This window comes from Aspergillus uvarum (assembly GCF_003184745.1).
Source record: "Aspergillus uvarum CBS 121591 unplaced genomic scaffold BO82scaffold_63, whole genome shotgun sequence".
NCBI lineage: Eukaryota > Fungi > Ascomycota > Eurotiomycetes > Eurotiales > Aspergillaceae > Aspergillus > Aspergillus uvarum.
In genome coordinates this window covers 158738-181829 of record NW_020291360.1, presented here as the reverse complement: position 1 = coordinate 181829, position 23092 = coordinate 158738, and the positions used below count along the sequence as shown (strand labels likewise).

The following is a 23092-nucleotide window of genomic DNA, read 5'->3' as shown; positions in this document are numbered from 1 at the left end:
CGTGGCGCGGCCTAGCGTCGGGTCTCATCATCTCATGTGGAGTACTGACGTCGTAAGAAATGGACGGACCGCGGAGGGTGAACGAGAAATTGAGGACCTCCGACCAACGGATTCTATATGTAACCACTTACGCATGAATGGTCCATTCCGCGCGATACAGCATGTACGGTACAGTGCAGTGCGCAGGATATTGAGCCGAAGCCATCATTTACTCGTACTTAAGAGTCTGCGCTGTACAGTACAAGGACAGTAAGATGTCCAGGTCGGAGGAAGGGAGGGATGCCGACTCGGGCTTGTCAATTAGTAAGAAATAGGAAGGAATTTTCTTGGCCAGTTAGAATTTGTGTGGGGTGCACATAAGTACTATGTACGGACCTAGAAGATACCGTCTCTGCGAGTCTGCACAGTACGGAGTAGACTAAGTGCTTTCCAATGGGCACACCGCCGAGGCTGAGCTAGTGCCCCACTGCGGCGTACTTTTTACCATACGACTATCATTATTGGATAATCCGGACTCGGTGCCTTATACTGGGGTGGGGATTCTCTCTCAGTCCAAGAAATCTATGGGAAAGAAGGAAAAAGGAAAGAAAGAGAGAAACCGCGGCCCCCCCCCCCAAAAAAAAGAAAAAAAAAAAGGAAGCAGATGGAAAAAAGACGTGTGGGAGAACATGAAGTGGGAATGAAGGAAACTGTTGGCAAGTTCTAGCAGTAGAAAACATGGCCTGATAGTTTTTGGGTCTCTACAGACTCGCCGCGTCTCCCTCCCCAATACTCAATTTAAAGCCATTCGCTTCCCCTCCTCCCCGCCGTCTTCTCCCTTTTTCCTTCCCGCCCTGCCCGTCCCCTCCCTGTCATCAATCTTTGTTATCCCTGGTACTTTCTCACGACCTTAATCTCCTACGTTGGGATTGGATTGGATTTCATCTTGTTCAGCATGGCAACCACCAACGACTTTCCCGCCGGCGATGTCAACATTTATGACTACATCATCGTGGGGGGTGGCACAGCAGGCTGTGTCATTGCTAGCCGTTTGGCCGAGTACCTGCCCAACAAGCGCATCCTGGTGATTGAGGGCGGTCCCAGTGATTACATGGATGATCGCGTGCTCAACTTGCGTGAGTGGTTGAATCTTTTGGGAGGCGAGTTGGACTATGACTACGGTACAACCGAACAACCAATGGGTATGTAGAAACCGAGCAGCTTTGGCCCAGTAAACAAAGAGGTCTAGGCCTAATACTCATTAAAAATCCATACAGGCAACAGTCATATCCGTCACTCTCGCGCTAAGGTGCTGGGTGGTTGCTCCAGCCACAATACCTTGATCTCTTTCCGTCCTTTCGAATACGATTGCAAGAGATGGGAACAGGCCGGCTGCACAGGCTGGTCCTTCGAGACCTTCACCCGCGTCCTTGACAATTTGCGCAACACTGTTCAGCCTGTTCACAGCCGTCATCGTAATCAGCTGTGCAAGGACTGGGTTCAGGCTTGCTCCAGCGCAATGAACATACCCATCATCTCAGATTTCAACAAAGAAATCCGCTCTAAGGGTGAATTGACTGAGGGCGTTGGTTTCTTCTCCGTCTCTTACAACCCCGACGATGGCCGCCGTAGCAGCGCCAGTGTTGCTTATATCCACCCTATTCTCCGTGGTGAGGAGAAGCGTCCGAATCTGACCATTCTGACCAACGCTTGGGTGTCACGCGTCAACGTTGAGGGTGACACTGCCACTGGTGTTGATGTCACGCTGCAGTCTGGCACTAAACACACCCTACGGGCCAAGAAGGAGACAATTCTCTGCGCAGGAGCTGTTGATACTGCTCGCCTGATGTTGCTCTCTGGTCTGGGTCCGCGTGAGCAGCTGAGCTCTCTTGGCATCCAGGTTGTCAAGGACATCCCTGGTGTCGGCGAGAACCTCCTGGACCACCCCGAGAGTATTATCATTTGGGAACTCAACCGGCCTGTGCCTCCTAACCAGACTACCATGGACTCTGATGCCGGGATCTTCCTACGTCGCGAGCTTCCCAACGCACATGGTTTTGACGGCCGCGCCGCCGATATCATGATGCACTGCTACCAGATCCCATTTTGTTTGAACACCACTCGTTTGGGTTATGACACACCGGTAGATGCGTTCTGCATGACCCCTAATATTCCTCGCCCCCGCTCCCGTGGCCGTCTCTTTTTGACCTCTGCTGATCCCAGCGTCAAGCCCGCCCTGGACTTTCGGTACTTCACCGACCCGGAGGGCTACGATGCTGCCACCATTGTCGCTGGCTTCAAAGCGGCCCGCGAGATCGCTCAGCAGTCGCCCTTCAAGGAGTGGATCAAGCGTGAAGTGGCTCCTGGTCCCAAGGTCCAGACGGACGAAGAACTTTCAGAGTACGGCCGTCGCGTAGCGCACACCGTGTACCACCCGGCCGGAACAACCAAAATGGGCAATTTGGCCCGTGACCCTATGGCCGTCGTTGACCCTCAGTTGAAGGTGCGGGGCCTCAAGAATGTGCGTATCGCGGACGCGGGTGTCTTCCCGGAGATGCCTACCATCAACCCCATGTTGACCGTGCTGGCCATCGGTGAACGTGCGGCTGAACTGATCGCGGAAGAGGTCGGCTGGAAACGCGAGCAGCCTCGTCTGTGAACGCCTCCTCGTATGGGAGAGCCCCCACTCGCCTTCATCCTGGTCTTGCTACGATTCGGCACAAACAGAAATAAAGGATATTGGAGTTGGAGATAGAGTGTATCATGCATGGTCCCAGCGCGTGAACTTCTTTTGCTTCTGGTCTCGAGACTAGCGATAGGCCGGCTCTTTACGTCGGGCATTGCCAGCTCCTTGATCTATGATTTACGAATGATGAATTTTTGGAGAGGATGTGTACAAGGAACGTTTCTTGATTCCAGGATCAGAGGGCTGCGCCGCCACTTGTTGTATCAACACCTGTTTGTACATTAGCATCGGCGATTTATCACGCCGAATATAGAACCAGAGGCATAGATCTCAATGAGCCATAAATTATAAATATGTTGTCGATACCGACTATGAAGGCAACTCTTTGTTGAGGTCATGGATAATGCTTGGTATGGGTGTGTTGTCATTGAAACAAGGCGCTTCGTCAAGAAACTGGAATGGTATGAAGTCAACATTCCCACGACATCATCAAGCATCCTTATCAACATACCTCGATTGGGGTGTGAGGTCATTCTGCAGGTGATCTGTTTTAGCCGGACAGACAGATAGCTTACTAACTACTCATACGTGCTTATCTGAATCACGTGGCACAAGTCAGTACCCGTCAACGCACGAAGCTTGTGCCCGCGAGTATGTTCTATTACGGCTCTGGAGGTCGAGTCAGTACGGTACTATACTGTCTCCGATACCACCAGGCTTAACGGGGTGTATTGAAAACAGATTTATGGTACCGTACAGCACGGAGCATATGATAGCCATGACTAATATTCTGCAACCGGCATAAACTACAGTAGGTAAGTCCAGACTTAGCCGAACTAACAGGTAGTAGTGTAGTAACTTAAGTTCTAGACATGTAACCTCAAACAAATCCCAACTAAAGTTACCGAGTCAGACAACTGGGGTCGGCACATTATGATTGCCCTTACCACATGTTCAGTAACTTACACTTGTGGACTGGAGTTCCACCATCTATATCTTTGTACAGTACTATTCATTCACACTGTCACTCACATGGCCCCCAAGCGCATAAATAATATAAGGGTCACCTTTTTAGTAGACACGACAACGCACCTGAATCGCTCTAGGAGCCAGTGAAAGTGGCCCGAAGCTCCGCAGCTGATAAGGTAGAATGCTACCGTGGCAGCCGCGGACCCGACTGGGTCCCCCGCATTCGGCTAAGCTTCAGCTGCCCGATGTCACCGTCGCAAATTCAATGATGGGTTGGGTGTCTGTTCCCTCACCATCTTTCTTTCTTTCTTTCATTTATTCGTTCATCTATTGACTTATCAAGTAATTAGTCTCAGGATCCATGAACAGTTTATCAGAATTTGGGTCCGGTGGTCAAGTTAGCCAGTAACTAGTTTTTTCCCCAAAGCTGACAAACCACTCGCAGACCTAAATACAGGTACCCATGCGGAGGTGAACCCGCTCGCCCCAGACCAACCGTCAAGTGGAAGTCGGTGGTTCTGGAGCTCGTTACCGTCCGTAGATAGGTCTGCCTGGGATCATCGTTGAATCATTGACAATCCCCGATGAACAGTACTTGGGGGGTTCGCTGTTCTTAGCCCGGCAAGTAAAACAGGCAGGCAGGCAGGTAAAAAATTATTTAAAATCCTGCCGCGTATCACTCACTACCTCTGCAAAGTTTGTATGTACTTATATGTACTCTTTTTTCTTCCCTCCTTTTCTTCGCCAGGCCTTCTCGCCCCAAACTTCTAGCGGTTACCAATTACCACTTTCACCTCGTCTACCTACTATCTACTACCTACCTGCCTGTCTGCAGTCGGGTGGATCATCATCCCATGTGGACGGCGATCGACTCGCAACTCTGCCGCTGCAGCTTCTGATTCGTGGCTAAAGAGGCAACTAAACAGGTACCGACGATAAGGTACTGAGTACTACTAGTCTACTAGGCTAGGTACAGTACCCGTGGAATACTGTTAGGTACCTAGGTAGTTATTCATTATCTTCCCTGCCTCGTTATCCTCCATTCATTTACTCAAAGGTTATCTTGTTGTCGCATCTCAGCCTTTCTGGGTATTTTTTTTCCCCTCGCGGCTTATCCTAGGGTGGTATCCACCACCTTCAGTTACCAAACTCAATCAACATCAACATCAACCTCAACATCAACAACCACAACCACAACCACAACAATAATCAGCTCACATTTCCCTAATCTGCCGCCTGTCGCCTGTCGCCTCTTGCCTTCCGCCCCCTCCTTTTCCTCCTCCTCTTCTCCCTCAACTTAACAAGATATTTATTTCCTGATTTCCTTCCCACTCTCCACTTCGCCTCTCTGTCACTAATCTTACTGGCAATTCGATAACAGTAAGTTCCAGCACACCGAGATCAGAATCCTTTCTCCCTCCCGAGACTATTTGTTTTCCTGTCCACCCCTACATTCTTACCCCGGATCGTCCTCGAAACAATCTCATCCCTTGTCACGCCTTGGTTTGAAAAATATTTCCGTCGCTAGCCTTGTGTGTGTGTCCCCGGAAACCTACATATTTCTATAATTTTTAGTTCCCGCCTACCTCTCTCTTTCTTTACTCGAGTGATCTGATTTCTTTTCTTTACTTCGTTCGTTGGGTAGTTCTCTCCTTTCTCTCCTCCATTCCCCCTCTTCCTCGGGTGTGCTCACTGTCCAGTCTTTGACTTTCTCCTCCCTCCCCCTCCGTTATCTCCTGCGGATTCTATTTTCTTGCTCCGGCACTTATCTCAGTCCCGCAATTATTCTTAGGATCTAGACACATACATCACTTGTCGTTATCCCACTTCACTTTGTCAATCTTGGCCCTACTCTACCGCGCAAGATTGGACGGCTGACCGTGTCTTTGCTTCTACTACTTAGCGAGTGGCAGAAAAGTCCCCAGTCACTCCTCACGTCTCAAACGCAACCGGCTGTTCGACCTGGGGGATTTAAACAAGAATGGCCACAACAACTGGCCCGGAGAGTCAGCAGCTCGAAAAGGAGGTGCAGGCTGTCACAATCGACCCTGAGGCCGGCCAAGACCACCGGCTTACTGGCAAGTCCTGGATGTATAAATCTTTCAAGGTTGGCCCATGGACTCTGCCGTACTTTGCCTCGCCTGATGCACAGCTTCTCCTTGTCTCCTTTGTCTGCTTCCTCTGTCCGGGAATGTTCAATGCCGTTAGCGGCCTCGGAGGCGGAGGTCAGCTAGGCTTCAAGGACGTGAACAATGCCAACACCGCCCTTTACAGTACCTTTGGGGTTGTTGGGTTTTTCGCAGGCTCCGTTGCGAACCGCATTGGTCTGCGTTTGACGCTCTCAATTGGTGGCTTTGGTTATTTTCTCTATGTCGCATCGCTACTGTCTTACAACCATAACCAAAACTCTGGCTTCCTGATCTTTGCTGGTGCACTTTTGGGCGCCTGCGCTGGCCTACTGTGGTGCGCCCAGGGTGCCGTCATGATGAGTTATCCGAACGAAAAGGAGAAGGGTAAATTCATCGCCATTTTTTGGGTGATCTTCAACCTTGGCGGCGTCATCGGCAGCTTGGTATTTATCCTTGGCCTTGACCTCCCATCCAAAACTAACGCTTTTGCATTGTAGGTGCCTTTGGGTCAAAACCTCCACTCGGTGGCTGGTCAAGTAAACGATGGGACTTACATTGCATTCATGGTACTCATGGCCCTGGGTTTCGTTCTGGCCTGGGGCCTAGCCGATTCAAAGTACGTCAAGCGCAAAGATGGCTCGCACGTTATCGTCATGAAAAACCCTACCTGGAAATCCGAGTTTATGGGTCTCTATGATACTCTCCGCACCGACTACTATATTCTCCTCCTTTTCCCGATGTTTTTGACAAGTAACTGGTTTACGGCGTACCAGTTCAACAGCGTCAATGGTGCATACTTCACCATCCGTACACGAGCCCTCAACAATCTGCTTTACTGGCTGATGCAGATGCTCGGAGCGTTCGTCTTTGGGCAATTACTGGACTTAAAGTTTCTCTCTCGGCCCACCCGAGCCAGGCTGAATCTTTTCATTTTGTTTGTTCTCACCATGGGTGTTTGGGGTGGAGGTTATGCGTTTCAGAAGACCTACACTCGCGAAACAGTCAAGGCGGATACCGACTGGACCAGTCACGGCTTCGTGGGCCCAATGTTTCTGTACATGTTCTACGGGTTCTATGATGCGGCTTTTCAGACTTGCGCATACTGGTACGTTTGACCGCTTGCTTAAAAAACCCTCCGTCTTTCGTCACTTGGTTTTGTGATGGCAACAAATGGACTAACCAGGTGGACTATAGGTTTATGGGCTCTCTGACAAACAACGGCCGCAAGCTGGCAAACTTCGCTGGATTTTACAAGGGCATTCAGTCCGCTGGTGCAGCAGGCATGTGGCGGTAAGTCCCCATCACCATGCATTCCCCTACTTATATCAGTCACTAACCGGCTTGATACATAGGTTGGATGCGGAGAATACTCCCTTCATGACGGAATTCGCTAGCTGCTGGGGTCTCCTTGCTGGCAGTATTGTGATTGCCTCTCCTGTAGTTTTCCTCAAGATCAAGGAGCACGCGGACATGGAGGCTGATTTGCGCTTCTCGGACGAGACCGCTCAAGAAGTGGGGGTATCTGTGCCTTTAGAGGAGCAACAGTCCATTGATAAGAAGGATGAGAAGCGCGCCTCTCTCAGTTGATTCTTCTCCTTAACTAGAAATGCTTGTCCATGAAAGGATGGCGATCTGGTTACACGAAGCGATGCTGCGATGATGAACTCACTGGTCTGGGCTTAGTTGCTGGTGCTTCTGACCCCTTGACGCATATTCTTTGTTCACATCTTCTAATTTCTTTAATATTCATATTTCATAGTTCCTTTGCTGATACCAGGGGTAGGAGCCCTTAATGACATATTTCCTCCACCGTTACCCTAGCCATTCAACTTCCGCTTGTAATTACCTCATCTGAACAACTATTTTTTGAGTGTCGTATCCTTTCATGCCGGGGTTCCATACTCTGAAATAATGTATAGGTCTTCGGGCGATTCCATGTTTCCCGCTGTAGTGCAGCTATCCCCCTGAACTAGACATTTCTGCGCTCCAGGACAAGATAAGAGGCCTGACGGCAAAAAGCAAAAAGTAGAGCAAAGAAGCGAAAGCTACAACCAAAAGCTGGGGCCAAGAAATATGATGAAAGCCCCCAAGCCTGCGTGAAAGACTAGACCACCTGCCCCCCCTGATTTATTGTTCCCTAGCCATGCCATCAGGGGAAACATCGTCGGGGCTTCAAATTTTCCGAGAGGTCCTTTTCACCCGGTTCTTCGTTGGATTTCGGCACCAGCAAAATTTGCGTTGAGCCGGAGTACAAAAAAAGATCGGTAGACGCATAGGCAATTGGTCCATCTATGACTTTGGCGCCACACTGTAGTTGACCAGGAGACTGTGCGGGCGTATGCCGGTTCTTATTCTCTGTACTATACCGGACACGCGCAGTCCTCTGCAGAGCTGTAGAACTATATTATGTGCAGGCGCACCAGCCTATTTTCCAGGTCATACAACCTACTACACCCCTCCTGTGTGATCCCAGCCCGGATTGGATAGTTCTCACAATGGCAGTCGGTGCCTGCATCAGGTGATGTTTTGCATCCCACATACATAAATCTACCTTCGGTATATATACTGTTATTGAGTATTTCGGCCCCCAAGAATTTGTTGTGTAGGTACCGTACCTAGGGTCGCAGTATGCGATCAATACGCATACCGATCAGTCCAGCTCCAAGAAAGCGAGGTTGACTCGCATATTACTTGGCAATTCTGCTCAAACTATGAATTGTGGCAGGCAGCCGGCAGCAGTCTGCCGAGCTGCATTGGTTCATTCATTCACTGATGGGGCCGATGGTTGGGTGTAACTGCGAAAGTCACAGGAGGTAACTTATCTTTTGACTGCACCTCCAGGTTGCGTGTGTGTCAGGGCCAGATGTGTCTGGACTTGACTGATAGAAAGCGGGGCTGAAGGGTTGCTTGTGCGCCATCGAGAATGGAGCAACGGTTGAAATGCACATACAATACCGGTAATGGTACATTGACCGCTAGACTGGAACTCCGCAAAGGCCCATGATGAATCCGCAAGTGTAACAGTACAACAGCTCCATCGGGCGGGGCGGGGCGGAGCGGTCAGCCCTGACTATGTACTAGTTAGTCTCTACTAGACTATTTATCTACCTAGGCAGATCTGGAGTTGAGGATGCTCTCAACCCAATATTATAGTTCATATGCCACCTGCCAGTGCCATGTACACGTTTTCATATTCATCAAATGTCCTACGGCTAATTGTGCGGGTTATATACATACTATGACGGTAGGCACAAATGCCAACTCCGTCACAGAAACGAACATAGAAAGAGTTATTAGCCGGGTCCCGCAAAAAGAGTTCACCCATCCCTGAAAAGGTGAATAAACCTACACATCCTGCCTGTATTCTAGGCTGTAAAAAAGGATGTTCAGTGTATGTGCGTTATTGGGCAAAACAGGCCAGCATCACGATCAGTAAATACACGCACTTTAGGGGGCGAAGAGGAAGAAAGACACAGGTAAGATTGCACTCGGGAAGCGGTGAATAGCATCACAGGCCAAGCTTAAAGATTCAATCCGAGATCGGCATCGAGGTCGGATGAGATTGTATTCATCCCAGCCCGCCCCACTCCAGGGGCGCGCTCGTCAGAGATTTGCTCATCTTCCAGACTCGGAAGGTTGAGACCTTTCCCCATCGAATTGAACGCAGCCATGTCGGGTAAGTTATCCAAGGCAGTTAGTCCCAAACTAAAGCCTTTACCGCCAGTGAGTCCGGTGGAATTGATGCTATCGTCGACACCCAAAAAATCGGCCCCCGTGTCGTCAAAATTGATGAGAGCATCGAAATCATTTTGAGTGACCTCGGCATCATTCGCCAAGTCCATCAATTGGCTTAGACTTAATTCGGAATCCAGATTAGGGATGCTAAATGCATCCTGATGATAGCTCGGGTTTATGTTGCTTGTGCTGCCATTCTCGCTACCGTCAGAAGGCGGCGGGGTAGAGGCAAAGGCAGGCCCGCTTTCCGCAGCAAGTTGTTCGACAAGCGCGGTTGTGTCAGACTTCGGATATGTAAGGTCGGGAATCTTCTGTGCCAAAGAATCTGGGGGTGGAGTCAAGGCATTGGCCCGAGTCGTCGCGCCAAGCGTACTGCTGGACCTTGAGTGCACGTCCTGTGGCGCGACTGTAAGCTGGATCCCAGCCTTTCGGATCGCAGCCTCCAAAAACGATGTCGCGAAATCGGCAGACGCATAAATTTCTCTTAGGCGCTGCAGGATCCGCATGCATTGATAGAATCGTTGAAGGCTGGTCATCCGGATTGTGGGATCGCTAGACTTGATATCGAGAAGATGAATTATGACCGCGGGAAGTAGAACCGTGACGCCGGTCGTAGGGAAATATCGCGTCAAATCAAGACTGTGTAGATCCTGGGCGATGTTCGTGATCTCGATGGCAGCATACCTGACCTTGTTCCTTGACATTTCCTGCAATTCAGCATCCGTGGATGGAAACGGGATAGCAGGGAGAACCTGCGGGCGGTGCAGGGCGCTGGATGTGGTCAAATAGACCATTTTCAGCAAAGCGCGATGGGAATGAAGCACCTCTTGGGCCTCGCCAAGTTTGGCGGGTGCGGCAGGGGCATATTGAATTTCGGTGGGAAGATGGGCCAGCCAATCTTCCAATTCTTGGTCACATCGGCGGACCTCAAACGTCTCTGCTGCCGACTTTTTAGGTACCAGCATCATCGTAGTCTCCATTGTCCCGCCAAACTTATGGCTCAAGACCGAATACTGCGCAGACAAAACGTGGCTGACACACAAGCAGAGCTTTGCCTTTTCAATGAACATTAGGGCTAGCTCTCGCTGGCGTTGCGGGTTCTGTAAGATTTCCGAGTTGCCCACCATGCTCACAATCTCAGGGGAAAACGGCTGAAACTCAAAATCATCAAGGGTTAACATGGGAACGTCACAGTCGTCGTCTTTTACACGCATGGGCCGTCTCATCCCTAGTGCGATCAGGCGATCGCGTGTATATGTGCTCCACCAGATCCGTTTCCACATTCGTTGACGCCGAACATCCATGCGTGAGTTACCCGGATCTCGGTGTAGGCCAATCGTGTGGGCGAGAGACAGGCTTACACCCATCCAATGCCAGGTATCCTTCTGATCATCCGGTGTCTCATACCAGTATGTCATCAGGAGCAGTGATTGAACAAGTGAGATCCGGTCAACCTCGTAGTCGAAGTCGTAAAGAAGCCTTGCTCGCTGGAAAAAAGCTTTGCGCGCCGCTTTTCGGGAAGGATAGCCCGCTGCATGAAGGTGCTTCAGGCCGATGAAAGCCGTGCCCGCAAACATCACAGCCTGGAAGAGTAATAGACTCATTCGACGGATGCCGTCATTCTGAACAATGGTCTGCAAAAAATCTTCCAAGTCAAGGAGGGGCATGTAAGTATGCACGTAGTGTATATAGCTTTTGAGCAGCTCGTTGCGCAAACCCACGTCGGGGACGGTCAACGCCCCTTTCTGGTATAGGTACTCAATGTCTTCCTTTTGAAGACGAGGTGGCAGACCACGAATGTAATCAGGCAGAGCGACTCCGCCCGTTCTTGGCCTCGCAAAAGAGGGGTCTAGCATTTGCTGAATCTGTGACGTGACGTGGTGCAATGGGAGAGTTGCCGGAACAGCCGGATTGGGCGCCACTCTTCGTCGAAAGCGATCTCCAGAGCCGGCTCGATTGACTTGACTCTGATCTAAAACATGATTATGGATTAGACAATGCTGGGCGCAAGTTGATATCCAAGTAGAAGCGACTGGAGGATCAATACGCACACAAAAGATGGGGAATGTGCTGTCCTTGGTCTAGATCCAGTGACCGTTGGGACGGAGACGCAGGAGCGACATCTGATAGCCCCTGGGATTCGCTCAGTCTGCGGAAGAGATTGGAAGCATCCTCAGCGCCCTCGGCAGGAGAGTGCGAGTGCAGCTGTGAACTGCCATTGTCGCCTTCCACACGTGATTTCCTGTATAGTGGCAACACGGCGCGTTTGAGGTTAGCCGGGGATTCTGCGGAGTGGAAATCAAACGGGAGACAGATTCGACATGAACGAACTTTCTCCTCTTGCTCTCAGTGACAATGCACTCTACTTGATCCAGGCGACAATTGGTGCATGGTGATCCATTCTCGACCACATCACAGCGCACCTTACGAGCCCGACAACAACAGCAGGCCTTGGAAGCCCGCCGTTTCACGGGACGGGAGTTGGCCGGCAGACCAGCTGTAGAGGCCTTGCGCTTGCTTTTGGAATCAGTCTCCATAGGAGTGTTGGATGCCGATGGCGGTGATGCGGCGGAATTGGTCATTGTTATGAAGAAGCACGGACTAGAGTTGATTCAGTCCATACGATGGTAGTAGATGAATGGTTGAGGGTGGACAAGATAATTAATATGTTGAAGAATGAATATACTCGAAGGAGAGCGAGCCAAGAAGAAGTGTGAAAGGGGTAGTAACAGAGATGTTATAAAATAAGTTTGGTGATCAGAATGAGACGGTGACGGAAGAGTGGAGATGTAAATCTTTCTTTGGATTGCGCGCTCTTGGGTTTCGTTCCCCTCTAGAACCGTGATATATGCAAGTATTCCCAGAGGTGATGAATAAAAAAAGAGGTTACGTGAGTTGAGATGTCTTTTGCTTTTGCTTCTGTTCTTCTTTCTCTCTCTCTCTCTCTCTCTCTCTCTCTCTTTTGTAATTGGTTCTTCCTTTTTCCTGGGGGGATAAAACCCGGGGAGATAAGAGGCAGGAGATCACCGGACCAGGTTTCAATCTTCTCGTCCAAAGGGACGGTAAGTCGACACACGACGCGGGGGTCGGGGAGGAGAATGTTTAAGTACTAAGTAGGGATTTTAAATAATTTGGGGGAGAAAAAAACCCTCACTTCCAAAAATGTCATTTCCATCCGTCAATCAGTTAGTAAAGTACGGAGACTCATAGCCTCTCAGTCTTGTAGCAATGGGGAGGGAAAGGGAAAGGGAAAGGGAAAGGACCAGCCCCAGATCCACTTTAGTTGTAGTTACTAATGCAGTTAGTACTCGTTTGCCTCCCCCAGACCAGAACCGTGGGATTGTTACCGCTCAAAAATGGCAGAGGAAGGAAAGGCGGCACAGCGCGTGAGGGAACAGCGATAATACTTACTACGGAGTACTACTACGTATGTGGAACTAGACTAAACTAATCAAACCACTCAAGCCACCCAAACTAACTTCCTGGATCTGGAGAATCATCATCATCATCATCATCATCATCATCGCTATTAGTTAGTTATTGAAGAATACTGACTGTAGTCACGCTGGCCACCTGGCAGAAAAATAGGCGCAACAAAAAGAGCAAAAAAGTGGGCGTCAGATAAAGTCGGCTAGTACTAACCGGGCGACTCGAGAGTCTCGAGGAAGAAAGCGGGCCACGTTCGGTGGGGAATTCCTGTTCATTGCGAGCCAGTCATTGCCGCTGCTTACTGTACGAAGGCCTACCCCCACTGCCGTGACGCCGTATCCATCCGACTTTCACACTTTCAGGCTTCCAACAGTCAATGTTACCAGTAACAACTAAAACAACAGTGAACAACCTTCCCTCCAGGTTCTTTCTTTCCCCTCTCCACTTCGCCACCATCTTCCTCCTCCTCCGATTCTCGAGCGGCAAGCCCCAGGTTGAGCGCTTCCCCCCCACCCTACCCCACTCCACCTTCTCCGATCGCCAAAAAAGCGAAAAATACAATACAACAACAAAAAAGAAAAAGGAAAAGTCCGAAAAGGCGGCCCCATCCAAAGAGGAAAGGAAAAAGGTGCAGTGGACCGAATCGGTTTCCAAGTTCTCCCCAGCTGCTGCTATAGCCGGAGGTTTCCGTCTTGTGCTTTCAGTAAAGGAAAGACATCCCGGCTGGCCCCACTCTTCTTGTCCCTCTCACTAGCCAGTGAGCCAGTGAGACTGTGAGTCAGGAGTCAGTGAGTGGCTGTTGGGCCTCTCAAGTTCTCAACCGCTCCAGGATTTGAAGCTTTCCCAGCCCATTCTCTCCGATAAAGGCCACATCGGCCCGGTCACGTGTTTGAGTCGGCTGTCACAAACGTGTGGATGTTTGATCAATCAGTTAACATTCTTCTTGGCTACCCTCGGACCAGAGGAACCAGGTGCAAACTTAAGACTACTATGGATTATCTCTTTGGAGTAGTGTCTTCTTCATTCAGGCCATGGGGCTCCTGTGGCTGTTAACAATTGGTGATGGCTCAGGTACTTGGTACTCGATCGTAATAGTGCTCCTGGCCGAACTGTTAGCCAGAACTTGGTCAGCAGCTGCGTCATTTGAATCGGAAAAGATTCCGAGCCTGCGCAGCTGTGACTGGCCGAAAGACAAGCCTGTGGTCCCCGGTCTGATTTTCAGGAAAATCGGGGTCGCTTCCGTCGGCTCCCTCGAGACTTCGTGATGGCCCATACCCGGGAGGAAGTGCCGAACGGCCCCTAGTTATCCTCTCGCTGGACCCCGGGAGACAATCATTATTTCATTCCAGTCTTTCCTACTGGACAAGTGAAGAAGGAGGAACGAATGGGAATGTCGATTTTAGCTTTGCTTACGTTGTCCGGGGATCTTGCAAACCAAATCCCAGCCGTAGGGGCTGTCTGTATGGCACATGCCACTATGACGGAATTCGTCCATTCCAGAGGCTTCAAGCCGTGTCACAATAGTAGGCGCCTCGAAGGAAGCAAATACTATGTAATATCGACTGCTGCGTAGTATTTATGTTGGCCACGTACCATTCTCACTATCAGAGACCTAGTTCCTCTTCCACTCCTTGCCCGGGGTATCAAAAGCCGAGCTCATTTGTACCAAGAGATAACATGTGCCATAATCACAGGTCTGTCGGAAAAGGCGCATGTTGTGCCCGGGTAATCTGAAGGTGCTCACAAGCATTGACTGCTGAGGAGGACTGTTCGGTCTTAGTGCACCAAATCTTGCTCCTTGTTCTTATTGTATTACTACAGTACATACATACACAGTAGGCTGTGATTACTGTCTATCAGATCTCCGCATTTACACATTGGGCCTAAGAGTGGGAGTAGCAGCCTAGCACAGGCCCACAATCACCCACCCCATCAGCTGCCCGATGTGGAATTGCAGCCGATCCCGCACGCCGATGAAAGAAGAATAACTTATACGGGGCACTGTACTTACTCTACAAGGTCCAGCGTTCAGTAATAACCACACCCTGCAATGGACGCGCAAAGGTTTCGAGTAGCCCTAGAGCTGAAAGCACGCCAACGGGGCTAAGCACTTCTGTCCCCACGGAGGCTGCTCTGACTCCCTGGGAACGAACAGTCTCGAATCTCTACGGGAGTGAAACTAAACAAGCACTCTCCCACGTGATGCTCCGGGTTTTGTTTTTTTTTTTTTTTTTTTTTTTTTTTTTTTTCTTTCTTTTTTTTCACCCCGTGGCCGATGTCACGCGCCATAGTGCCGGTGAGCGGCACTTTGCCTGCAGGGCATCCCGGTCACAGGCTCACAGTCTGACCGATAGGCGAATAATTTGTTCCCGAGACTCCGAGTCGAGGCTTTGGCTTTGAGAAATGCTGTCACAGTCTACATCGTATGCCTTCAACCTATAAACCCTAATCGTGATCAAATGATCCAAAGCTAGGGGGAGTAAGAGGAGAGAGGTAGGAGCGTTAGCAGTAGGGACATGACGGAGGGTCGAGTGTGTTAACTGGCGATAATCGGAGGAATCCAAGAAGCGGGCGTTAATTTACCCCACATTATAACTCGAGTAGCAGTCTAGCCACAGTACTGTACTCCGTAGCCAGTGAGTGAGCAGGAGTTGATCAATGGTTCCGGTTAGGTTCAATGTTCTGATCCTTGACCAAGAGGAGCGCTGTGCCCTTGCAGCCCTTGCACCTATTGCCCTTTCAACCCAGTGTGAGTTCTGCTCGAGAGCTTGTCCCATGAGAACATCTGCTTTCTTGACTTATTTATGTATTCTATTCATTATCTGGATATGATAATTTTTTTGGCGAAATCCAGATTGATGACAAACAAGCATGGAGCTATCACAAGCCTGGGGACTTGAAAAGGAGGAAATGCGATTGGGCAAGTGGTCAACTTCCGACGCCTCCGCTCAGCTCAGCTCTCACGAGGGATTTTCCTTACGGAATCTTTCCCCACGGCACGGCCGGCGGATCACCGATGTGTGACAGGAAGTGGAAGCTTGCTGTTATGAGTAATAATAGGAACTCGTTCTAGAGCACCGAATCCATGACGAATGGTGGAAAACTTCCAAGTTCCAACCCGCTCCGGATTCCAGATACTCCCCCCCCTTTCCTTCCCCCCGCCCCTCCCCCCGCCTGGGGTTTCATAAAACGCCCGCTACATCCGACACAAACTGACTGGCTGCACGGTCAGCCGCTCGCCTCTGTGGGTCATACGTGCAACTGCCTATTTGAGACACCTTATTACTTGATCCAATTATTCTTATGACTTATATCTGCTCGTTTAAATGAAAGGGAAAGGGACAATACCTTAGAAACATCTCCAAGGATTAGTGGTCAAAGGCGGACGGCAACCCAATTGACCATACACGGCAGACGCGCTCATAGAGAATTCAGTAGAGACAGAAAGCCTGGAGGAGAGCGAAAGGAGGGCACTAACAGTAACTACAGCACTATACTATGTACCTAAATAAGTTACCATCTGGAAGGAACTTCAGTGAATTTGTATCCTCCAGGACAGGCGGTGGTCAATCTACGATGCTCCCCCTACTGTCCCTAGTTCATTGCGAGCAACTAATTGATACCCATGATATAGCAGATTCATTGACTTCATTTCAAATATTTCAGATAGGGAGTAGTTGGTTTACTCGCTACAATGTATCATTAAGCACATAAATATTGTCCTTCCCATACCGCACAATGGCAAAACGCCCCCTCAGGATATCTCAACGCAAAAGAAAAAAGTAAAAACTCATATACGCATCCTAGGCACCTCCGCGGCCCATACGTTCAATGGAGCCCATGATGCCACTCCGCCCCGGGGTGAAAACTGCAATCCCCGATTTACTGCCGCTGTTTCCGCGACCTTGTCGGCTGACCGGCACCCCGATCTTGGGAATCTTCCTTTCTCGTTCATACCCTGCGCTTGTGCTAGGAGGACGGGTGCTGCTGGAGGAACCGCCTTGGCTAATATTCCGCTGAACATTCTCGGGTGCTGGCTCAGTTGTAATGGGCAACGGCTCCAGCGACTGAGGCATCTGGGCATGGGAAGACTGGGAGAGACTTGGTTCGCTCGGTTGAATCGGCTGGATTGACAGCCATTCATCAACAGCAGCCACAAGCTCGCCTTTTTCCGCTCGCTCAACCTTCAACTCAGCATGCAGACGTTCGGTCTCGTCCTTGAGAATGACCACCTCCTGCTGGAGATCTTTAACTTGTGCCTCCAGTACGCGCTTTTCTGGCTCGATCTCTTTGGATTCGTGGGAGAATAGGCTCGAATTAGCCCGTGACGCTTCCGACAGAACCGTATTCCGCTCTTTCCTCAAATGTTCATTCTCCTCAGTGGCCACCTTCAACTTATTTTCAGCCTGATGTACCCGTTCCTCCCAACGAGCCTCATAGCTCTTCTTCAACGCCGCCACCTTGGTCTCATGCTTCTTTTGATAAGCAGTGTGAAGCTCACGTGCAACTTTCTTGACGGCATCTTGGACCTCCTTCGCAGTCGCCTCGGCTGTCTTCACACTAGGAGAATGCGTAGCCGAAGAGCTTTTCTCTGAGGCGGAGTTGCGAGAAGCGGTTAATTGACTCTGCAGGTCCAGCACTCTCCTTTCCAGGTGTTCTTTCATTTTCTCAGCGTCAATGGCCCTCTTGACTAGTCGCTCCTTTTCCTGTTCGCCTCCGACAATTTCGGCTTTCATATTGCGCAGAACAGCTTCCAACTCATGGCCCCTGTGTTGCCATTCGGCTTGTTCGATTTCCAACGTTTCTCTGCGAGTTGACTCGTTGCGGACCTCCTCCAGTGCCTCGCCAACACGTCGCTCGGCATCTGCAACTGCCTTTTTGAGACTAGCAACCTCCGCCTCTTTGCCGCTGAGCGTAGCCTTGAGGGAAGAGATCTCAGATAGAAATCCAGATTTCAAGGACTCGAGCTCCCGCGGGGTGACCGTGGGAATGGATCGAGGAGTTGGAATGCTGGGTATGTCGAAGTCTAATAGGGAAGCCTTAGTAGGTGAGTTCACTGCATCTCGAGCATTTCTCAGTGGTGATCGTCGCAATGGCGAGTAACGCTCATTCTGCATATTATGGCGTGCACGTGAGAAGAAAGCAGGCTGGTCTGCGAAATCGAGCAGATTGGGAGTCACATCGGTGTCTTTAAAATCTCTCTTTTTTGGTGTTATGAGAGGCGATGGTTGACCAGCGTCAAGCGAAGCGGGTTTTGTAGGCGACTTTCGTGCGGTCCGAGATGTAGCCGGTTCCGTGCTTTCGGATTCATAGTCTTCTTCCTGGCTCGGGCTTCCTGAGAGCGATTTCTTGGACTTGTATGGAGAGTCACTTCGCAGTTGAGCGAATGTAGTCATATCAGGCACAGCAGAGAAGGTACTGAGTCGAGTATCATCTATAGAATCATGAAAGTCATCATTCGTAGGGTCGTTGGCTTCGGGTATGTCGATAAGTTCATCATTGTCTAGTCCATCGTCAATGGATTCATTCTTATGAAGAAGAGCTGCCACGCCCTCGTTGTCCTTATTCTCAACCATGCCATGGATAAATCCTTGGCCTATCCTTTCTGCTACGCTCTGCTGGTCGCCAACAGGCTCAATATCGTCATCAGCGGAGACGCCAATCTCTGAAGCTTCCCGTCGACTGGCCACTTTTTTGTACCTTTCCTCCGACTCTTCGTCCGTCTCCTGGTAGTCAGGTACCTGCTCATAGGAGCGTTTTCTAGGAGTTGCGAAATGCTCGCTAATGCTCTCTAATGGCTGCCGGGTTATGGCTCGCAGCCTCGCAAAATCAACTGTTTCGTCCCTTCCCTCAAGCTGAAATGGTGAGCTAGGTGCGATTTGCAAGGATGCCACATCCGCGTTGTCTTCTTCCCGATTAGACGACTCGTAGCCAGCGTCATGATCTTCGTCGACCTGAAGTGATATCGGTACGTCGTCGATCGACTTTGACGGGCTGGAGAAAATGTTTTCCTGCCCATGAGTAAAAGGTGACCCCGCTTCAACGTCCCCTTTCTCTATGGCGTCATCATAGTTTGAAGAGAGGACGCGAGAGTTTTGGCGCGAAGACGTCCACGGTGATAGAGGTGTGGACATGGCACCAGGAAGAAGTGGTGGATCACAGGTGACAGATAGAGACTTTGGGAGATGAGTAGGTAGAAAAGGCACTGCAGTACCCTCAAGCTGAAGGGGAATGAACAATCCCTGATTCGGTGCACTAAGGCAGTGGGTGTCTGTTGATGCTCAAGATCAGTCTGAACTCGGCGTTTATTATGATTTTCCGGCCGTTGCCAGGATAAGCGATAAACAAAACTAGTCCCAAAGGGGCGACGTACCACACCGCCTTTACACAGCGGTGTGAGATGGCAATTGATGTACCGCCTCACCGCCTTCTGATGGCCGGCGAGTTTAGAGTGCTTGGGCACGCATGACTTCACTCTTCTCAGATGCGATTGAACAGGCAGGAGACCACTATCCATCCTGAGCACAGATGTCGTTCTTATGCCCTTGTGCTATCATATTGCCAGTAATACTAATGTATCTATGTACATCACTCCATTTATACCGGAACACCTTGCAAACACTCGGATGTGAACTTCCCAACTTTTTCAGACTGTGCATGTATTCAAGGTACGGCTTAGCCCGACTAATGCCGCAAGTAAGAATCCACACAACACAGGGACATGGGCAGGAGACGCTGATGGTGGAGTGAGCTGCTATAATTCAAGCCCGTTGTAAGTTTCTTCTACCATATGCAAGTTCCTCTCGGCTTGATGGCCAATGTCGGCTTCAGCTTCTGTCACGATGATATGAACAGCTTCTTGCTTCCACGTAGATGCATCTGGTGCATAACGGCAGTGCGCAGCAGGCTGCACAACAATAGAGCTGTGCTTCTTCTGTTGGATGAAGCACATTTGCACTGCCCCAATAATGGCAACTAGAGTGCTCCCCCACCACGCGAGGGCGGTGCATTGCATCCTGACACCGGTGCTGTATAAGAACCCGGCAATTGGCGGAGCCAAGGTGCGTGAGAGTGCACCCGCAGATGCCGCGAGCCCATTGATCTTGCCCAGAACTGAACCAGAAGGACTGGCTTGTTTGATGAGGATCAGGAGGACTGGATAGTCGATAATTGAGAGAACGTTGCGAACAGCCAGGCATCCAAAGACACCGGTGAAGATGAAGTCTTGAGGAACATAGATTAAGAACGGGACCATGAAATAAGCAAGAGGGTGCATAATGGTGACGAAGACGAATAGTCGCCACACCCCCATATAATGAGCCAGAACTGGGAATACAAGGCTCTGGATGAATAACGCAATAAGACCGTCACAAGACATAATCAAACCAACGAACTTAGTCGAAAGGCCGACTCCACCGGGGAATCGAAGAGCCGGGGTAGTCAATGAATTGACGTCGACTGCCCTCTTATCTTGCAGGAAGATAGGTAGCAGATGATCGTATGTCATCGAGTGATAGGTGAATATCGCCAAAGCGAGAACAAGCATGGTCACCTGCCACGTGAAGACGGTCTTTCGTTGCGAACTCGAGTCTATCGAGCCATCAGAGCGCACATGCCAATCCTGATCCTCGTGGAGATGCACATGATTGAAAGTCCCGTAAGACTCGGCTCGTAAATCAGCTCCTGCAGTTGTACTTGGTCCTGAAGTGGCCAGTAGAGGATGTGTGACAGATGTGCTACCATGGCCCTCTGCTGCAACTCCATTTCGAGGTTGCATATCAGGGTGTGTCTCGTTCAGTAAAAGCCAGCAAAAAATGATGCTGCAAAGAAGCAAAGCAGAGCAGACCAAATTAGGCAACAAGAAGGGAAATGTCCCAAAAAGCCCGTTCTGAGAGAAGAAAGTAGGATAGCCTTCCGCAGGCTTTGCAAGTAAACCTCCAATAGCTGTGAAGATGATGAGCTTAAGGCCTCCCCTAGTGTAAACGAGACAGGCTTGCGCTTACCTGGGCCGATGATAGTTCCAATCGACCAGAAGAACGGCATGATAGCATATGCTCGAGCTGTGGGAACGGAGTATCAGAAACAATTCCAACACTGCAGATCACTGAATTCGTCAAAGTAAACAAGTGCTTACGTTCGTGTTCGGGGTTTTTAACCAACTCGCCGACCATGGTCTGGATAACTCCGATATTTCCGTTGAGTACACCACCTAAAGCTCGACCGAGCAAAGCTACCCAGAAGTTGGTTGCGAATCCAACCATGAGAAGGGATGCCATGGTGCCGAAACAACCTGAGATAAGAACAGGCTTGCGGCCGACTCGATCCGACAGGCTTCCCCAAAACATACCCGTAAGAGCCTCACAAAGTGAGAAGGTGGAGACAAGGATACCGGCATAGAAAGACGCATTGTTGTCATCAGCCACATTGAAGTCCTTGACCATAACCCATGAGTACGGGAAGATGGATGTGAGGGCAATGGGCTCTGCGATACGACATATCGCTAATCCATGAGTAGTGACGTTAGTAAGACCGCATGTGATGTGTCTCTATTTCGAGCGGCAAAGACTTTGCATACCTAGAAGGAAAAGCTGAGCAGTGGGAAATTCGTCTTCGGAGGTAGATGTTCTTCTCTGCTGTGTTAATACCATCTTCGGACGAATCAACCAAGACTCTTACGGCAGGCCCTCCGCGAAGCAACGACTCTCAATGAAAAATGACTCTTGTGATGTGTTGTAGAAGGGTGCTTTTGTATGTGTTTTCTTTCCCTTTCGGCGCTGATTTATGCTGTCAACGAATAATGCAAGATCCCTTGCTCGCAATGTTCTCCTGCAGTAATTCTATGATCGAGCTTCCGATTTCGATCCCAGACTGGATATGGGAGTGGAGACACGGATATCAGAATGATTGCCAAGAATTTAAACAGTTTTGTAAAGAGCGGTTGTGCAAAGTAATGAATAAAAGACGAATAGCCTAGCGAAAGTGCCTGAATAGAAGTCAGAGAGCTTTGGGGGGAGAGGAGGAGGGAGGGTATGATGGAGGAGATAGTGAAGGGGGAAAGGATAATAGAAAAAGGGAACGTGGTGAAGAGGCGAGGTTGGCGTAGAGTGGAACCCAACTGATAAATAGCTTACTATGCAGTATAAAGTATGGATCTGACGAACAGGACTGCAATTTCCCAAGGCATGCATAAAAGTACAGTACAGTACCTGTACCTAGGACTTGGCCACACCGTCGTAAAGTACTTAGGTTCACCCATGGAACTACCCGGTCTGCCGGCAATCTTGACCTGCCCAACCCGAACAAATCTTCGTGCAAATTTCTCAAGCAGAAAATCGTGGTACAGCATTTGTAAGATACAAGCACATATGTGTACCTATTCATATTCAATGAGTCGCAGGCAAAGTATTCGACAGTACATTTCGATTGGAAAGATCGGCCCTCTTTGGTTTTATATGGCACAAGGTATCTGAAGAACAGCACGGACTATAGTTGCCCCTGCTACAGTTATACGATCAGCAGGCAAACTCAGGCAGTCCAAATTTTAATCCGCTTGCAGATATGAGTCCATGCTGACCTGTGGCACATATTCTCTGTAAAGTGCATTTACTCATACAAAGTCAACAAACTTCGCGCAAGTGGCAAAGAAAAGAATATTCAGTCATGTGGGGAAATGGTCAGAAATGAAAGACCGTGACTGCAATGAGTTCTGGAACTCTATTGACTTGCAACCTTCACTCCCTGCTAAATGACACTTGTCAATGATTGGATAGCAACCTCGCCACTGACTCCGAAAGAAGTATATAAAGTAGACGGCCACGGCAATTGCTCTCTGCTCATTCTAGTACTAGCGCTACTACCGCAAAATATTTATGGCAGGTAAGTTAAGGTTAGCCTCGCACCTTCTGGCCCCGCACTTAAAAGTTCCTGTTCCACCAATAATGCTTGTTTAATATTCCCCTCGGTTGACCACCCGTGACCGGACCGGGCCAACATCAAGTGGACAATCAGCACATTGATGTCCAAGACATTATATACTCAGCTGAAAACCACAGCAGGTATCCTGCATTGTGTCTCAATTATTCTCAATTCTCCGTTCACGAAAACAATACATGACTGTTGAGGATTGACTGAATTTGCATGACATCATAAAAAGGCTTTTGAGTCA

General features: G+C 49.7%; 6 protein-coding genes across 6 annotated transcripts; 3 read left to right on the top strand and 3 right to left on the bottom strand.

Annotated features, from left to right (window-relative positions):
• Positions 1–826: 826 nt before the first annotated feature.
• BO82DRAFT_357961 (GMC family oxidoreductase) lies at positions 827–3052 on the top strand. The gene is made up of 2 exons (XM_025636158.1): positions 827–1181; positions 1257–3052. The coding sequence occupies exons 1-2, from the start codon at positions 935–937 to the stop codon at positions 2636–2638; spliced, it is 1629 nt and encodes a 542-aa protein (XP_025488034.1). The 5' UTR covers positions 827–934; the 3' UTR covers positions 2639–3052.
• Positions 3053–5615: 2563 nt separating this feature from the next.
• Positions 5616–7350, top strand: BO82DRAFT_377752 (unc-93 family MFS transporter; the record flags this gene model as incomplete). The annotated part of the gene is made up of 4 exons (XM_025637595.1): positions 5616–6206; positions 6261–6868; positions 6958–7053; positions 7116–7350. The coding sequence occupies 4 exons, from the start codon at positions 5616–5618 to the stop codon at positions 7348–7350; spliced, it is 1530 nt and encodes a 509-aa protein (XP_025488033.1).
• Positions 7351–8924: 1574 nt separating this feature from the next.
• Positions 8925–12547, bottom strand: farB1 (putative C6 transcription factor (Ctf1B)). Its single transcript, XM_025638244.1, has 3 exons — positions 11830–12547; positions 11550–11740; positions 8925–11470 (listed from the first exon to the last, which is right to left on the bottom strand). The coding sequence occupies exons 1-3, from the start codon at positions 12078–12080 to the stop codon at positions 9285–9287; spliced, it is 2628 nt and encodes an 875-aa protein (XP_025488032.1). The 5' UTR covers positions 12081–12547; the 3' UTR covers positions 8925–9284.
• A 958-nt stretch (positions 12548–13505) lies between these two features.
• BO82DRAFT_357957 (uncharacterized protein) lies at positions 13506–14445 on the top strand. The gene has a single exon (XM_025636157.1). The coding sequence runs from the start codon at positions 13959–13961 to the stop codon at positions 14190–14192; it is 234 nt and encodes a 77-aa protein (XP_025488031.1). The 5' UTR covers positions 13506–13958; the 3' UTR covers positions 14193–14445.
• Positions 14446–16685: 2240 nt separating this feature from the next.
• On the bottom strand, positions 16686–19193 carry BO82DRAFT_172818 (uncharacterized protein). The gene has a single exon (XM_025630369.1). It carries the CDS (start codon positions 19059–19061, stop codon positions 16731–16733), a length of 2331 nt encoding a protein of 776 aa, XP_025488030.1. The 5' UTR covers positions 19062–19193; the 3' UTR covers positions 16686–16730.
• Positions 19194–19681: 488 nt separating this feature from the next.
• Positions 19682–21575, bottom strand: BO82DRAFT_292915 (MFS transporter; the record flags this gene model as incomplete). Its single annotated transcript, XM_025631775.1, has 4 exons — positions 19682–20871; positions 20931–20987; positions 21062–21427; positions 21503–21575. 4 exons carry the CDS (start codon positions 21573–21575, stop codon positions 19682–19684), a joined length of 1686 nt encoding a protein of 561 aa, XP_025488029.1.
• Positions 21576–23092: the final 1517 nt, after the last annotated feature.

Coding starts and splice junctions, on each gene's coding strand:
- BO82DRAFT_172818 (XM_025630369.1), bottom strand. CDS start 19,061: ATGTCCACACCTCTATCACCGTGGACGTCTTCGCGCCAAAACTCTCGC.
- farB1 (XM_025638244.1), bottom strand. CDS start 12,080: ATGACCAATTCCGCCGCATCACCGCCATCGGCATCCAACACTCCTATG. Junction 11,741..11,829: donor ACTGAGAGCAAGAGGAGAAA/GTTCGTTCATGT, acceptor GCCACTATACAG/GAAATCACGTGTGGAAGGCG. Junction 11,471..11,549: donor GCACATTCCCCATCTTTTGT/GTGCGTATTGAT, acceptor ATCATGTTTTAG/ATCAGAGTCAAGTCAATCGA.
- BO82DRAFT_357957 (XM_025636157.1), top strand. CDS start 13,959: ATGGGGCTCCTGTGGCTGTTAACAATTGGTGATGGCTCAGGTACTTGG.
- BO82DRAFT_357961 (XM_025636158.1), top strand. CDS start 935: ATGGCAACCACCAACGACTTTCCCGCCGGCGATGTCAACATTTATGAC. Junction 1,182..1,256: donor TACAACCGAACAACCAATGG/GTATGTAGAAAC, acceptor AAATCCATACAG/GCAACAGTCATATCCGTCAC.